Genomic DNA, 17,459 nt, shown 5'->3' with positions numbered 1-17,459 from the left:
TTTTTTTTTACGTTAAAAAAACCCTTCAAGACATAGACAAAAGTCTACAAAATAAAACCTTGTGAAATGGAGATGCTCTTGTGTTCACTCAGAGCTTGCTGAGACAGTGAAGGAACAGTCAATACTGAAACAGAACATTGCTTTGCCTATGCAGGATTTTCCATCCAAAAATGCCAAGACATTTTACAAAACACTTAATAAAATGAACCTCCCCCCTCGCTTATGGTCAGTAGAATTTACTTCTGTAGCAAGTGAAGAACCCAAAGAATAACACAGGATTCTTGCCAAGCAGTAGCAATGTTCCCCTTCTCCATTGCCCCTCTCCTTTTTGTTTTTTTTTTTGAACTTCTAGGATATTCTTTCCCGTTCCTAAATCTGTTTTACCTTCATGAGACCTACAGAATTCAGCTCCTTTCTTAGTGACTGAAATTCCCTCTCTCGTGATTTACTTTACATGACAAGGTGGAAGTGATGGGAAGAAAACTCAAATGAGACCTTCAGAAATGGAATTCCTAATTCTCATTGCAGTTGGAGATGGGTATTGACCCCACAGGAGTCACAGTCATTCTGTGCCCTCCTTATTGTAACTGCACGTAACTCACAAGGTATGGGGATAATATTTTTAATTACATTTAAATGTTAGTATTTTTTCTTTAAATCAACATGCCCCGAGTTGAATTGAATGTATAAAAAAATTGAGTAATTGGGCTGTTGCTCATTATTGGTTTGATTTTTGTATTCTTTGACAACATCCTATAAATTTGAGAAGTTTATTTCCATAATTTCTAGATGACTGGACAGAAGCAGTGGAGGGCAGTGAGCTGTGTCCTGCTCTACATGATTTGAGCAGATCTTTTTATGTCTCCTCATTGCAAAGCCTGAGCTCGTTCTGCAGATTGTAAAGATGGAGTGATAATGCTCAGCCTCTTGTACTCCACCTGCCTTTCCCCTTCAATTTGAGTTCAAAACAATTTCCTTAGAATTCCTAAGTACTCCACTGCAGAGATGTGAAATATGATGGGTTTTTGCTGTCTAAACCAAGCAAGCAGTTCAGTTGGGTGCAAGGAAAACTTCCAGCCTTGAAGGTATTTTTACTACTTGCTGGTGACTTAAAAAATTTGGTTACTAAAGAGGTGGAAAAGAGGGGTTTATTTCTCTGCACAGCAGGACCCTTTTAGATGTGGTGCAGTTTCGAAATGAGAGGGTAAAACCTCCTAAGAAGCAGGGTCTGGAGTAGAGCTGTCCACAAAAAAAATGTGGAAACACCACCAAATAAAACAAAGCAAACCACAGAAACACGGAAGGAGTTCTCAGGTTGCAGAGTCATCTCTGTGGCTCTTGTAACGCTCTCCACAGGCACAAGTAGTTCTTGCAGGAGAAACAGGAGTCTCCTGACATCTAGGGTGGTTTACCAAGAAAAACACCAAGGTTTTTACTACTGCTTAGGCATTTAAGATGTCCATTCTAATACTTTGGCTCGTCTGAACACGAGCAGGAAAAGGAAACCAGCGAACAGGGTTTCACCCCAGCAGAGCAACGACGCTGCAGCGTTTTCCACACAGAGATGGAGCTGGTTTGTAAACCCTGGTGCTGCTGGAATTTTTCCCCTTGGGCTTTCATACTTTGTGTGTTTGTGCTCAGCACTTACTGAGGATTAAAGGACAGTTTCTGTGTAAGTGTTGACACGATGCAAAATGCTCCATTACCTACATTTTTTTCTCTGTGTGTTTTTCTGAGTTCAAGCCTGGAGGATCGTCTTCATTAACTGGCAGCAGAGTAAACCATTGCAAAGCATAAGTGTCCAGGGAAACAAATCCTATTTCTTCACATGCTTTTATTTGCCTTGTTGTCCTTATTTGTGCATTGTGTTTTACTGTGTGCATGCCTCAAGTGGTGGGAAAACAAGTGTGGTTTTGCCAGTGTTTGTAATCCATGGCAGTACCAGCTCCTTCTCTCTTTACCAAAATCCTTTCCTGCACTTTTATTAATGGAATGAATGGATTAAAAAGCAGGAGAGTGGGGTTGCCATCCCCAAGTGCATCGTACTCCTGCAGTGACTCAGGGGTGCAGCAGCAAACAGGCACACTGTGCACTGGCACTGAATTATCTCCTCAGGGCCAGACAGACCTGAGCCTTCCCTGGGTGAGCAGAACAGCTCTGCTGGGCAGCCCTTGTGCTCATTTGGTAATGGTTTGCTGGGCAGCACATTCAAGGGCCAAGCAACACAGTTCTGCTGGTACAATCCCCTGTTCTCTGGATCCCAGCCCTGTCCCTGGCCATGCCTATGCCTTGACATACTCTGTTTTGTTTCCTCTCCAGCTCCAAGGGCTGCTCCACATGCCTTCTGACTCCTTTTTTTGCAAGTCTCTCTGCCTTCTCCTTTCACACATTGAGACCAGCTGCCTCAGAGTTCCTGCCCCACACAATCAGAGCACGTGGAACCTCTTGTTGTCGTCAGCACCCTGGCTTTCATCTGCTGTGGAAGGTATTTAGTCATTTTATTAATTCTTTACTGCATTAACTCTCATGATTGCAGTGCCAGACAACTGCTGGCAACTCCAAAGAGGGGTGGTAACAAAATGTATTGGGTTCTGTACTTTAGCAACAAAATATATCTTCAGAAAAAAGTAATTCAAACTGCATTTTCTTGCAATGAATAAGTACAGAGACTTGATTTAGGAGTTACCTCATTCCTATGCTCTGAGAATCTCAGCTCTGCTTCACTTGAGACCCTGACACTAAACCTGTGAGGGCAGAGAAATACAGTCCAAACTTCAGCTCTCTGAGCATCCTGAGTGTGTCAGGCAGCTGCTGCTGCACAACAAATCTGCTCATGCTCCCAGAGAGCAAAGACAGTTTGAACTGGGTCCATATTTCAGCTGTATGGTGTGGGCTGCTGGGCTCAGGCCCAGGGAGAAGTGGGGAGTAGGAGTTTTCCATCTTCCTATTATGTCAGAGTTTGAGGGGAGGCAGCTGCTGTGGCTGTTTTAAGATAGGAGGTCTTTATTCCCCACTCAGCCATTTAAGGTGAAATGAAATTTAAGGTGACATTTACACGCAGGAAGGGGTTTGTTTGTCTGGATCTTGAACCTCCAGAATATCCTCACCTCACACAAAGCTTGACTGATGATCAGTGTAAGGGGCAGAGAAGTGGATGATGCTGCAGAGTGCAGGACATCCTCCCTTGCTGGGAGCCTGCAGTTGCCTCTGAAATAAATGCCTGTGTCTTTGAACAGTTCTCCTGGTCACAAAGTAACTCTGTGAAAAAGGACAGTTCAACAAAAAAAGTATCTGTCAAGGAAAGATCTGATCCTTTCTCGTACTGTGGGAATCCTTTAAGCAGAGAACAGAGCTCAAAGAAGTTTAAATGAAGTTCAGCAACCTTTGCTTAAGAACAGGAAACAGGGAGTTGGACTGACCTGGCAGTCTCCACAGTTCTTATAAATCTGTGTTTGGCAACTCACTTGTGTTTGGAGCATTTGAAGGGTCTTTACATGTTCTGTTTTCTGGCATCATCTGGTTGTGAAAGCATTTTTTGCTGCAGTCAAAAAGTATAATGGGGAAGATGCATCTTTTCCTTTTAAGCTGTGCCCTTGCATGTTTGTACCACATTCTCTAGAACTTTCCCTGGCCGTGCTCTAAGGCTGAATAACTCTGAGTGCCCAAATTGCAACATGATGCTGATGGTGTTGGACATCTTTGTGCTGTTCACACTTCAGCTTTCTGTGGGGTTCACTGACTCCCCTGGAATGCAGAGCTGGAAACGTGGGAATTCTCATAAAAGCAGGCCAGGATCAGAAGATTACTGTTAATGTGTTTACCAGTGTATTATTTTCTTTGCTGCCTTTTATTATTCTAGATATGAACCCTTTTTCCATTGCCATGGTGAGATCAGTAGACTGAATGTGGGAACTCTTGGAACTGGGAGCACTAAACTGTTGTAACAAGTTTCCTCATCCTACATTCATCAAAACAATCTTGCAGGAGCTGATTGAACAAAACCTTCTTCTCTCAGGACTGTATCACAACCTTAGAGAAAATACAGGGGAAGGAGTGAGAGTGGGAGGAGCAACTCCTGGAAGCTGTGGAGTTGTACCTTCCTATAGGAAGGAGAACCTACAGAACTAATAACTTGTAAATCATATTTCAGGGCTGCAGCTGGCAAGTGAAATGCAGCTTGAAGTTCACAGAATCACGAAGGTTGGAAGGGACCTTTAAGATCATCAAGTCCAAGCATTAACCCAGCACTGCCAAGTCCACCATTAGCCATGTCCCTCAGCACCAAATCCACGTGTTCTTTCAACAATTCCCGGGATGGCAACTCCACCACTGCCCCAGGCAACCTGTGCCAGTGTCTCACCACCCTCACAGGAAAGAATTCTCCCTATTTTCTTATCTAAATCTCTCCTCTTTCAGTTTAAAGACTTGTCCTGTCTCTATACCCCCCATCCATCTCCCCCCATCCATCTGCCTTGTCCTATCACTCTCTGCCTCTGTAAAAAGTCACTCTCCCTCTTTTTATAAGCCCCCTTTCATGTTCAGAAAGGCTGCAATGAGATCTTCAGGCACTGGAAGGGGCTCTAAGGTGTCCCCTGAGCCTTCTCCAGGTTGCACATCCCCAGTTCTCCAAGCCTGTCCTTGGAGGAGATGATGTTGATCCCACTACCACAAAATGAAGTGTGTTACTCAAACCAGTGTGGATAAAAGGTCCTGGCCTGCATGGCAGAGAGCTATCTTTGTGCAAGCTTTGATGTTAAAAAATAGCAACTTGAACTTGCAGATGTACTGATTACCCTGCTAAAAGAAGACATGGAATCTCTTCCCAGAATTACAGCATTTTAATTAGAAGAATGTGAGCAAAGTCTTAATCTTGTTAGGAGGGATAGATACGGATAAGGCAGAAACAAAATCCACAGCAACACAGCCCAAACACGAAAATCAGTGTCTTGGAGCCTGGGAACAGCAACAGAACTGCTCCCTGTCACTGCTTTTCCTGCAAGACTAAGCTTGACAGTGACTAAGTTGGAAAAAATACCTCTTTTGTCTTGTAACACTGAGCTCCATCACACACAGCTGTTTGAAAATATATGGCTGAAATGAAGGGAAAGGTACTTTAAAGGTACTTTAAATTTACAGACCAAATCCACCAATACATGCTTACTCTCTTTAAATTTGCTTTTAGCCCTCCTAAATTCTTGTGACATTCAAGGATCACTAAGAATCTCATCTGTAGCTGATCCTGACAGATGTTAATCTTTGCCTTGGCTTTACAGTCTGCTGGAAATAGTACTTGTTTCTTCATGTCAGGCCTCTGGCAATGCTTATGGAGTCAGGATTACAGTCTCCAGTGAATCCCATTTTTACTGTCATTAACTTTCTAAACTGTTCCCCATAGCTGGCAACCTTTCCATGCTTGGAGACCTACTTAGTGGGAAGCTGGAGGAGTGATGGGTTTTGCCTGTCTCGAATCATTGTGGCCTTAATTGAGATTTGTTTAATTTTGTCATTAAGCCCTTTTACATTATAGGCATTTCATGACCATGCTCACATACTGTGCCTGCTCACTGGCTGCATTTTGTTGTGATTTACCTATTAAAAAAAGGAAAAAAAAAAAGCTCCATGTTTAATTAAGGTTTTTACAAGTAGCCAGGTTTTTTTCTTCCCTTGACTTAGTTAATAAATTCAGCAAAATTTTGGATTGGGAACTGGAGACATGGCTCATCTGCAGAATCTGTGCTGTGTCCTGAGGAAGTGACCAGATTTATTTAACAAAATCCAGGTGTGGGGTCAGTATCTCCTTGTCTAGAAGGAATTGATGCCACTGTCAGAACCTAAAATATCAGAGTTTATGGCAAATCTTGATCAGAAAGCAACAGGAACGGAAATATTTCTCCTAGAAATGCCAAGGACACTGTGGTGAACAGAAACCCCTGGGTGCAACACTGTTGTGAGTGTCCATCAGTCCCAGAGATGTGGGACAGCTCCCAACAACCTGGGCTAGGGGAAGGTGTCCCTGCCCAAGGCAGGGGGTGGAATGAGATGAGCTTTAAGGTCCCTTCCACCCCAAACCAGTCTGGGATTCTGTAATTCTGTGACAGATCAGGGGTTGCAGGTGACTTTCCCTCTCTTAGGATGAGTCAGGGGTGACCAAAACTATGTGAGTTACAACACGAGCCTGATAGAGATCACTTCAGCAGCTGGGGAAGCCAAATGCTTGCTTCTTAAAAAGAAAAAAGAAAGCTGATTAATCAGCTGAGTCATCCTGCTCTGCCTCAGTGTTGGTATGAGTGGCATTCCCTATGGATCAGCCTATTCCGAGGGAAAAGCCAAACCATAATCAAGACTAATTGACTGAGCTCAATCAAATGTTTCAAAATACCACCCAGGAGTTTTAGATCAAATGAAAAGCAGGGATTTTCTCAGCCAGGCAGTTAATTGCTTCCTGAAAACTTGTTCTTCACAATAATTTGAAGGTTTTCGCCAGTGCTCCCTCCAAGTAAAAGAGTTTTATTCCGTTTTCTGAGTTTACAGTAGTAATGTACAGATTGACAGACTGGAACAAGACACCTGCCCCCTCTCCCATTCTTCTTTCTGAATGATGCTGCAGTGCTGCCTTGTCTCTGGGACAGGAAATCTGCAGCCTCTAGAGGTTAAAACAACTTTTTTTAGAAGCTTTCAGAAAGATAAACCCCACCAAGCAGTACCAGATACCAGTACCAGCAGCAAAAAACACAGTGTTTGAAAATCAGCAGGTTTTTCAGTTATTACGTTTAGGGAATTAACCCCAAAAGGGTATTTCTGTGGGTTTTGTTTCTTACATCGAGCAAAAACTGCTTCAAAGAGGAGCTGAAATGTCAAATTTTTTCTTGCAGGGGTTTGTCCAGTGGAAAATAATGGTGGTGTTTTAAATCTTTGCCTGGCTCCTGATGTGCCCCAGGTTGTGAGCGGCGATGAAAAATTTATCGTCTGCACATCTGTAGGTGAATCATCCCTTTCCCTCACGCACAGGGGTTGCACAATTTCATTGACTGCTCGCTTTGATGACTATTTGATACTTGTCACGTGAAGCTGCTCCGCCACGTTGGTAACAGTGGGAATTCTGAGCACACTCAACAACTCAAAACGATGTCGTTGATGGACTCGGGGTCGTTCGGGACGTGACACAGTCCTGTTCCACCACCAGGGATGCCGAGGGAAAAGGCACAGCACGGACATCTGGCTGCAAATCCTGCACCTGGACCCAGCATTTTCCCATCTGTGCAGCACAAGCTGTGCAAGGCAGGTGGTGGGACCTCAGGTAGGATCCAGGATTACAAAGAATCATCGTGGAATGATTTAGGTCGGAAGGGACCTTAAAGCTCATCCAGTTCCACCCCCCTGCCGTGGGCAGGGACACTTTCCACCAGCCCAGGTTGCTCCAAGCCCCGTCCAACCTGGCCTCGATGATCTTGGAGGTCTTTTCCTGCCTTTATTATTCTACAATAAATTCTGTAATCCTCCCCCTGTCTAATTATGACTGTAATTTGTCTGTCCATTGAATGCAGAACACCCTTCTGCAGGCAGGACAGGTACACCCGGACCATGGCTGCACTTCACACGTTCTGTAGCTCCACAAAAAGCTCTCAGAAAAGTCTGATTTCAAACCTGGCGTTTGTGCCCATACCAATTAGTTCAAATAACCCTCCTATATCTGAAATTTGCTCTCATTTTAACCCCACACGTAACCACATATTTCCCTCGTCGGGGTATTCGATGTGCACCTTGTGTTTATTACAGAGTTATTTGTTAATGCTTTTGTGTGGTGAGTCAACTGTCAGGAAGAATCATAGTGGTCACAAGAAAGCAGTTTTATTCTGAATTGGAAGGAAGAGAATATGGATGAGCACAGAGTGGATGGAGACAAAAGATGACCTTTGTAGCCAGATGTGATCTGTAGCATGACAACATTAAATGCTGTTGAAGAGTGGGACTGCACAGATTATTGGCATAATTGTGGCAGTAGGAATAGATTTTTCTTTGCTATTTGCCTATTTTTACAACAATTTTCATCAGATGATGAATACAAGAAAATTTTACATTGTCTAACACAAGAAAAATAAGCTTTTTCTTCTGTTCTTTTTAATAACATATGTCCAGCAGATTTCTAACTGAAATATCTTTTAAAGAGGCCTATTGTGTTTGAATTTAGCATCTTTCAACTTTTCTCTGGGGTTTCTTCGCATTAATATTGGGTTCAAAGCAGATAATCAAGGTCTAAAGCTTACAAGATCATTTTTTGCCTGCTTAAAATGAAAACCAGAGGGAAGTTTTGCTGATTAGGTGTGTCCTTCATTTCTGTGCACAATGCCAGAGTTTAAGTACATGTCACTTGGAAATGAGCTTTTGCAACTTCATTTCATTTCAAAGGGAGAGAGATGAACTTTAAATCTGAACTTTAAACATTGCATCAGTTTTCCTGTGGCACTGGAAAAGCGTTATTTTCTTAGAAAGTGTTTCCCTTTGCTTTCAAGTGATGGCACAATCAAGTGCTGAAGGCTGAATTCAAACGACTTGAATACTTCTGTAAATTCGAAATATCGAACAGAGGGGAGAAATTCTACAGTTCATTGACGATATTTCTGATTTCTTTGCTTCTAAACAGGAGGGGAGAAATGAGAAGGAAAGGGCCACGTGCTTTTCTGCCTCAGAATATGCAGAGAAAAGAAGTGGGCTCTGGCACAGCCCTTCCCAGCACCAGTTTGCAGTGCAGGAACGTGCACCCAGGGAGAGCTCATGGAACAAACTCCCCCTGATGCTCTGGATTCTGGATGCTTTGCCAAAACCAGGAACTCACACTTTTGGCATATGCAACGTGTCCTGGAATGTGAGGCTGAGCAGTGACCCTTTGCACTCTCCTCTTTTCCAGCCTGTCCCTGAGAAAATGATGGGAGGAAGGTTTGGCAAGAGGGACTGGGGCAGGGAGGGCTCGGATCCAGGCGGAACAAACCCGTGGATGTTGAATATTTAGAGCAGTGATAACGTCAATCATGGAATCCCAGGATGATCTGGGTTGGAAGGGACCTTAAAACTCATCTCATTCCACCCCCTGCCATGGGCAGGGACACCTTCCACCAGCCCAAGGTTGCTCCAAACCCTGTCCAACCTGGCCTTGGACACTCCCAGGGATAAGGAGTCCACACCTCCCACTGGACCAGGTGGCTCCCCGATAGCAAGGGGAGGAATGGAAAAGATCCTTGACATGGAAAATAAAACCACACCTTATTTCTGTGGCTTATTCTGAGCGGATTTATTTCTCTTTACACACTTTGTGCACTTTCTTTCTCCTTCCAGGTAAGAAGTGCAGTTACCATGAACGGTTTTGCTGAGGGAAATGGATAAAATATCTATCACGGAGCAAAAGAAAGGATAATCAACTTATTCCCCATTAAATAGAACCCCTTTAATATCCTCTCAATAAGAATGACCAAGTGAGAGGCCCATCTTGGTCATCCTCTCTCTGACAGAGGCAAATGGAAGATCCTGAGAGCAACATAAGCATGTGGTGTTACAAATAATTCAAATTAATTATTTGTATTGCTTTGGAAGGCATTTGCCTTCAACACCTTGCTGGTCTGGGACTGAGGCACAGAGCATCCCAAAAGGATCCTGGAATAATGGGCAGGAAATGATGCATTTTGGAAAATGCAGGCTGTGTCATCCACCACAGGGCAAAGCTCTTTGTGAACAAGCACAGGTCTTTTTTCATACCTGAGTCATCCAGCGCATAAAGTCGTCAAAAAAACCCCAAAAAACTCTGTTTCAAGATAGAACAACACATCTTCTGTGAGCCAGAGCTGTTAAATGTATCATAATCAAAGTATTACATAGCAATGAGGTGCCTGGCAAATCCCCATCACAAAAATTTCTGAAGCACCTTTTTTTTTTTTTTAAGAGCCTGGATCACATATGGTTGTGTCAGGAACAAAATCAAACAGTCAAAGTAAAGCAGTGAACCAGACCAGCAAAAAAAAAAAAAAAAAAAAATAAAACTGTGTCACCTTTGTACCCAAACAATACAAAATTATTAAGAACAGGAAAAAAAATCACAATAGTAGTTTTTTGCCTAGCAAAGCCATACTTAGCAAATAGAAAGTTATCAAAGACATAATCTGCTTCCCAGCTGTATTTACACTGGGCTAATTTACTCATTGTAGGTCAGAACTGCCAGAATCAGCCTAATCTTTATAAATGTTCTGGGCAGTGAACAAGTGAATGAGCTGAAGCCATTTTTGCTGCATGCTCTTTAAGGCAGTGACATTTCTCACAAATATGACAGTTCAAAAGAGATGACCAGCCCTTTGTATAAGAACCAGATCTATTTTATCAATTATTCATTCATTTCATTCATTTTATTCTTGGAAGGAGCTTCTTATTTGCACAACATAAATGTCATTATGGTTTAGTGGGCGTGGTGGTGTTTAGTCAAAGGTTGGATTGATGATCCTGGAGGTCTTTTCCAACCTTAATGATCCCATGATTTTGTCAATGATGTGTAAACTGAGCCCAAAACAGCCAAAGAAGTTGTCTTAACTTCTATTTGATTTTTTTCTGACTCTGTGCTTGAATCTTTTCCCACTGAAATCAGCAGGAGTTTTGATTCATAACAAGTCAATGGCAGCAGAATTTGATCTTTTATTAGCACATTGTTATGGACCCTATGGGAACAGGAAATTGGATTTTGGAGCCAGGGACATACATGAGAGAAAGACTTCTTGGAATCAGTTTAATGGTCTGTGTTCAATGTTCATTTCTAGAAAATCCCTGAATAAAAGAAGTCTTGAGCTACATCAAGTGGTCTGGTCACTGCAGGTTTGACTTCTGTCAGCCTGAGGGGAGATGGTTCAGGTTTGGGTTGTAAAGTCCAAGCCAGGCAATTCCTGAGGATTTTTGCTGTCCACTGTCCCCATCTCACAGTTTCCTCCAGGAAATACCACTATGGAATGTGGAAGCCGTGTCCATGAGACAGGACAAGGGGCTTTAAACTGCCAGAGGGCAGGGTTAGATGGGATATTGGGAAGGAATTCTTCCCTGTGAGGGTGGGGAGGCCCTGGCACAGGTTGCCCAGAGAAGCTGTGGCTGCCCCATCCCTGGAAGTGTCCAAGGCCAGGTTGGACAGGGCTTGGAGCAACCTGGGCTAGTGGGAGGTGTCCCTGCCCATGGCAGGGGGTGGGACTGGATGAGTTTTAAGGTCTTTTCCCACTCAAACCATTCTGGGATTCTATGTGATAAAACTGATCCCAACAACAGATAATGTGAGTCTTGATTTGGGCCATCTGACAGTGCCAACTACTGTGCCATAAAATCTCAAAGCACTGTTGTAAATGCAAGAGCCAGGGAAAAAAAGAAGAAGAGAAAAGAGAAGAAAGGAAAAAAAAACCCACTTCCTCCAAGATAAGGAAAATTCAGAGGTGTTTCATTCACTGAACAATGGCCTGGGGGAATTCAAAGGATGCTACAGAAGCCTGGCAATAAAGCCATTAAATGTTGCTTCAAACTGCCTCATGCAGTCATTTGAGTTTTGGATTTAGATAATGTGCCACAGAAATCTCATGCATGTGTGTGTTTGTAGGGCCTGATTCCTGCATGCATTGTCAGTGTAATTAATGATGCATTTCCCTGCTACTTTTTACTTAAGATTTATGTATAATATTGTCAAGTAGAGCTGCTGGAAAATATTTCAGTCCAGTAATGAGTTTCAAAGAAGGTGTCTGCTCCACAGAAAGACCACAAAGATATGAGATAAATTTGTACTTCCACATTTGCACTATATTTCAGCAAATTCCACAAGATCCACCGGATTTGTATTTTCCCAGGCCTTCCTCAGTCATAATCTATTTAGACACTGAATTGCCTGAGGAGCTGTAAATCTCAGCACTAATGTCTTTCTGTAGTGGTAACTTCCATGAACACAGGCCTACACCTAATTCCTGAGCAAAAATCAAAATGAAGGATGCTATTTTACCAGAATTGCCCTTCTTTTTGTCAGAGAACTGGCCACCCACAGTAAATATTACACAGTCACCTCTTTTTTCCAGGGCAGGTCAAGTATTTGCTCTGAGTAAAGCGCTGAGGAGAAGTTTCTAGAACAGAAGTGCATCCAGGTCAGTAATTCTGCCTCCTGGAGCAGCTGATGACTGTGGGGAGTGGTGCATGAATAGGGCAACCACATGGGGATCATCTCCTTGGAGTGCTCTCCCACTCAGCAATCATTTTGGATTTATGGAACCACAGGCAGCATCTTTGCTTTCAGAATGTCTGACTGCTTCCTGAACCCTGTGACCTACAATATCCCATGGAAAGGAATTCCAGAGCTCCATTACGCCTGGAGAGAGGAACCACCTTCTTTTGTTTGCCCTGAGCTTGCCACCTGCCCGTTTTACTTCCCACTCCTTGATTTTTGAACTGGGAGACGAGACAACAGCTATTTCCTTTAAACAAGGACAACTCTCCTTTAAGGACAACTATGGATATAAATATCTCCCTTACACCCCTCCTCAGCCATCTCTTTTCCAGACTTAGAAATCATAATCTCTGTAGTTTCTCTGAATACAGAAAATGTTCCAGGCTTTCATCGTCCTGCACCTTTTCTTGCTTTGCTTTATCCTTTTATCCGTGTAACTGATGGGCAGAGCTACAAGCAGTGTCCAGGATTTGGGGACAGGATGAGTTAATATTGAGGGTCTGAGATTTTCTTTCCCCCAAATTCCATGGCTTTAGTATTAGTGGAACTGGGCAGATGAGTGCCCATAACTCACAGTAATTGATACTACGCTCTCTTGGCAACAGCAAAAATGCTCTTGCTTTGCTTGACCACAGAATTTTTGGTATAAATGCACACACACACACACACACACACACAACTATTTAATGAATTCCACAGAGTGCACAAAGGGCATTGTGTCAGGAGAACAAGCCACACACATCCCACAGGACATCTGTCCCCGAGTGGGAGAGATGCTTTGGTTGGAGAAATGTTCTTGAACACTTTGGCCCCTGTGACTGGGCTCAGGGCAGACCCAGCCCAGGGAGAACTTCCCTCTGGTTGAGGCAGGAGCACAGTTATAGCAGCACTGCTACATGTGCCTCTTGTTTACAAAGAATCATGGAATCATTTGGGTTGGAAAAGGCCTCTAAGATCATCGAGTTCAACCATTAACCGGCACCGCCGCCGTCACCACTCAACCATGTCCCCAAGTGCCACATCTAAGCATTTTTTGAACCCTTGCAGGGATGGTGACTCCACCACTGCCCTGGGCAGCCTGTGACAGCGCCTGACCACCCTTTCAGGGAAGAAATTTTCCATAATAACCAACCTAAACCTCCCCTGCTGCAACTTGAGGCCGTTCCCTCTCCTCCTGTCCCTTGTTCCCTGGGAGCAGAGCCCGACACCCCCCGGCTCCCCCCTCCTGTCAGGGGGTTGCAGAGCCAGAAGGTCCCCCCTGAGCCTCCTTTTCTCCAGGCTGAGCCCCCCCAGCTCCCTCAGCTGCTCCTGCTGCTCCAGCCCCTTCCCCAGCTCCGTTCCCCCGAGGTGAGTTTCTCTCCCGTGAGACAAGTTTGGTGGGAAGAGGTGTTACCCCGCATTTCTCTGAGTGCATAATCTGATTTAATAAACGCTTTGTTTCGTGGTCACTTGCTGAATAAGGCCCTAAATCCCTGGTTCCCGGGGGGGCAGCTGCCGGCAGAGGTCACCGTTGCTGTGGCTGGTCTGGAAGGGGTTGAGTTTCACCGGCTTTTAGTGGCCTCACATTTGGGATCGACAAATATTTCTAACCCCACCAATCCAGCGCTGGCTTTTGCTGTTAGAGCATTTAGAATCTTTTGGAATGAAACCATGAATCTTTCTTAACCTTTTTTTTTTTTTTTTTTTTTTTTTGTCAGCAGAGTTTGTTCTTAAAATGCAGACTGAAAAAAAATCACAGATTTCTGTTAACTTCTTTAAATCACCAGTATTTTTTCCACTTGCCTTTAATTTAATTCAATTAATGCTAATTAATACGTGTTCAATATTCTGTTAGTCCTACAAGCGTGCTGTATGGAAACAACAACAAAAAAATTAATAGAATTTGTATTTAAATGAACATTTTTATATGGCCAAAGCCGTGGAGCAGTAGGGGAATTTATGGGATCTATTCATTTGATTCAAATAATCTAGTTTTTTAATGTGTTCTACTTGACCCTTGTTCTAGGCATCCCATTAAAGGCACACAGTTTGCACTTGAAAATGCTAATGTGAATACATATTTTAGGTATTTTTCTAATCAGATTTTTTAAATTATTATCTTATGGTGATTTCATGGACTGCCCAGTTATTCTATGGAGTAATTGTTTATTTAGCATATGGGATAAAACGATGCTCGTGCTAGTCATAATTCTCCAGTGAACTTAAATGAAGAAATCTAAAAGATAATTTCAGGTTTTTATGGAGAAAAGGGTCACTGCTGTGGGGATGAGAAAAAGAAAGCCACGGTTACTTTCTTTCCCACCTTGTTGTGAGTGACAGATCCCTTCAGGGTGAGTGGCTGGGATTGATCAAGATGTGAAATCACTGTTACTCCACTGCCCAGATGTGTTGGGGGCTCCTCTCCAGATCTGGCTGAGATTTGTTTAAAAATGATTCATATGGACGATTATTAATATATTTAAAGGCCAAGTCTTTCTTATCATACTTGAGAACGCTCCAGTATATTTAATTCTTCATTCCATCACTGCAATCTCTTTGGGAAAGTGCAGAAAATATTGTAGCCCTCATAGTTTCAGATAAATGCCTGAAATGGCAGTCATCAGGGGGATTTTAAAAGCCTGTTTTCCATAATATTTGAACCAGCTCCGAAGTGCCAAGAGCTGGAACGTGCAGACAAATCAGCTCCCTCTCTATCTTGTTGCAGATAATTGTCACCTTTCAGTTTGGCTTAGCAAAAGAAGTGCCCAAAAAACTTTATTGTGACACTTTAATGCATGAAAACATCCATAAATTATCTGTCCAACGGTTACAATGCAACTTCCAAGCTGTGACAACTTGGAAAACCAGCCTGACAAGCACGCTCACTTTTGGTGTTTTTCTAAAACTTCTTGAGCATATAAGGAGAATTTAAAGTGAAGAAAGAACTGAAGCACAAATACTTCTTGTTCTCAGCACACAAATTTCTTCTGTCTCCCTGACTGGGGTCCCTGTTTTCATCTCTGTCTCAGCTAAAAGAGTGTTATCACCCTCTATAAATCAATAAACATTGTCAGCTCCATCCTGTCACTACAGGCAGGCAGCAGGGAGGTCGTGAGCTTTTCCAAGTGGACATCCTAGAGGATACACGGTCTTTGGTGAAGTACTGCTCTGTCTGCAGCTAAAAGGATTCTGCCTTGGGCCAGTCACGCTTTGACTTAACAGAATTCCTATTTATTTATATTAGTAAAGGAAGAAAGGAGTTTTTATCCAGAGTAGAATTATCACAGGGGGGAAAAAAAAAAAAGGCAAATAAGAAAGCCCTAATATTCAGAACAAAGCCAGGAAAGAATTTTCATATAGGTGTAACTGCTGTAAAATGCAAATAAAACTAAGTTCCCCTATACCTGGATAAAAAGAATAAGAACACTTGCCTTTCCCCTAAGATTAAGCTGCTCTTGCTAAGGATGTTTTTCAGGCTTTAAGCTTATCCACAGCTGCTGCAGGAACACCTTCCAGATGTGCGTGCCGCCAAACCTGCCCCGGCAGATGCAATTTTCGGTTTCCCCAGACCACGCTTTGCTTGCAAAAAAGCTGCTTTTTAAGCCTTGAAGTATTCCCCGGACACCCACTCCGTGGCCCCCCTCCGGAGAGCCAAAAATCCCCGCGGCAGCCCGAGCACCCCGGGCCGGCGGGGGAGATGCCGAAGTGGCCCCGAGCGGAGCCGCGGGTCCGGCTTCGCGGGTCACTCACCTCAGAGCCGGAGCGCTGGACGCCGGGGGGACAGGGGCTGCCGAGGGGTCTCCAGGCTGCTCTGCGCTCCGCAGCACCCCGGGGCTCGGCCGCTCTCGCCAGCCAGAAGATCCATTCACATCCCCTCTGCCTTGGCAGCCTCATTCAGCGCTCGCAGGGCTCAGCACTGACTCACGGCGAGCCGGCTCCCGCTGGGTCCTAGCGCTGGGGACGGCTGGGAGCTGCACGGGCTCGCAGGAATTCAGCCCCCTTGGCTCGCTGCCGAGCCCAGGCGAGGGATGCACAGATGCGCAGTGAAAGTTTCGGAGCGGGGCCGGTTGTCTGACCGCGCACACGGAGCGCCGGGAGAACCCCCCGGCTGCTTCCCGGTGCCGCTGGCAACAACTGAAACCCTCTGTGAGGGATGTTTTGTCCTCAGCCTCTCCACTCTGCATCCTAATCCTTGCCCTCGATTTAAAGACGAGGGCTCGCGGAGCTCCCTGATGAATGGGTCCTTTGGAAAATCATCTCCAGAGCCCTTTGCTCATCTCGGGCGTCTGTAAACAAACCTGTAGGAACGCCAATAGTTAACTGGGGAAGCAGAGCACTGTGTTCCCTGCAAAAACCGAGCAGTCCCCATTATCAGCTGGCTCTAACTGGGGTCAGCCAAGCGCTGATCTAGAGTAGCAAAGAAATATTTGACCCTGACTTGACGCAGAGGAAAAGATTATATAAGTACCCTTCCAGCTGTAATATTCCGTGTTTAACGTGCTTACCTTAAGTAACAAACAGATAGGGAAATGTTTTTCTGTACGTTTGAGGAGCTGGGTTAACCCCACAACAGTGGGGTTTAGGCACTGGTAAATATAGGAAAGAAATGTGAAATGTGAAAATGAAAAATTTCATGTTATATATATATATATATATATAATATATATATATGTATATATAAAAGGCAATTTGGCTAAAAAACTCCACTCTCAAAAAAGTTGGCAACTCTGTAGAGGATTATGAAGCAGCCCCTTAGAATTTCCCAGTTCTCATTTTGGCATAGTGGAACCTCTGTTGTGATTAGACAGACCCGAGGAAAAAAATTAAAAGCAGATCACTGCATTTTATCTAAGTGGAAATAATCAAACACTTTTTGATTCCATCCAGGAGAGGGCAGCCAGCTGGAGAGACTGGTCCTTCAAATCCTTGGGGAAAGATGTGTGGAAGACACTACAGAAAGGCAAAGAGCAAGAAGGCAAAGTAGTTTTGAGATAATCATGTTATTTGCCACAGGGACATGTTGCTTTCTGAACCTGGAGCAACCATATCTCAATGTTTTATTAAAATTAAGATAAACCTTAATTTTCTTCCCCACAGTGCCAAAGATAACAGTGGCTTCAGTGCTAGATTGATTCTTGGAGGTGATGTGCATTTAAAATTGCCTGGAATGTCCTTAAGGAAATTGCAGCAAAAAATGCTTGATGCAAGTGCTCAAATTGCCTTCCCCATTTGCCAGGATTATGCAGATTGCTTTGGTTTT

General features: G+C 43.8%; 1 protein-coding gene across 3 annotated transcripts in view; it reads right to left on the bottom strand.

Annotated features, from left to right (window-relative positions):
• The window catches only part of NGF (nerve growth factor), a 26,502-nt gene extending 9,951 nt beyond the window's left edge, over positions 1-16,551 (bottom strand). For 2 of the 3 annotated variants that reach the window (XM_017821331.1, XM_017821332.1), the window contains exon 1: positions 15,950-16,551. In XM_017821331.1, the coding sequence (XP_017676820.1) occupies positions 15,950-16,093 (144 nt within the window). In that variant the 5' untranslated portion in view covers positions 16,094-16,551. The remainder of the gene's footprint in view (positions 1-15,949) is intronic. The other variant, XM_017821333.1, reaches the window with a different exon arrangement.
• Between the last annotated feature and the right edge of the window lie 908 nt (positions 16,552-17,459).

Source organism: Lepidothrix coronata, unplaced genomic scaffold (genome assembly GCF_001604755.1).
Source record: "Lepidothrix coronata isolate B3197 unplaced genomic scaffold, Lepidothrix_coronata-1.0 Scaffold90, whole genome shotgun sequence".
NCBI lineage: Eukaryota > Metazoa > Chordata > Aves > Passeriformes > Pipridae > Lepidothrix > Lepidothrix coronata.
Note: the sequence above shows the minus strand (reverse complement) of the source record. Positions and strands in the feature narration are given on the sequence as shown.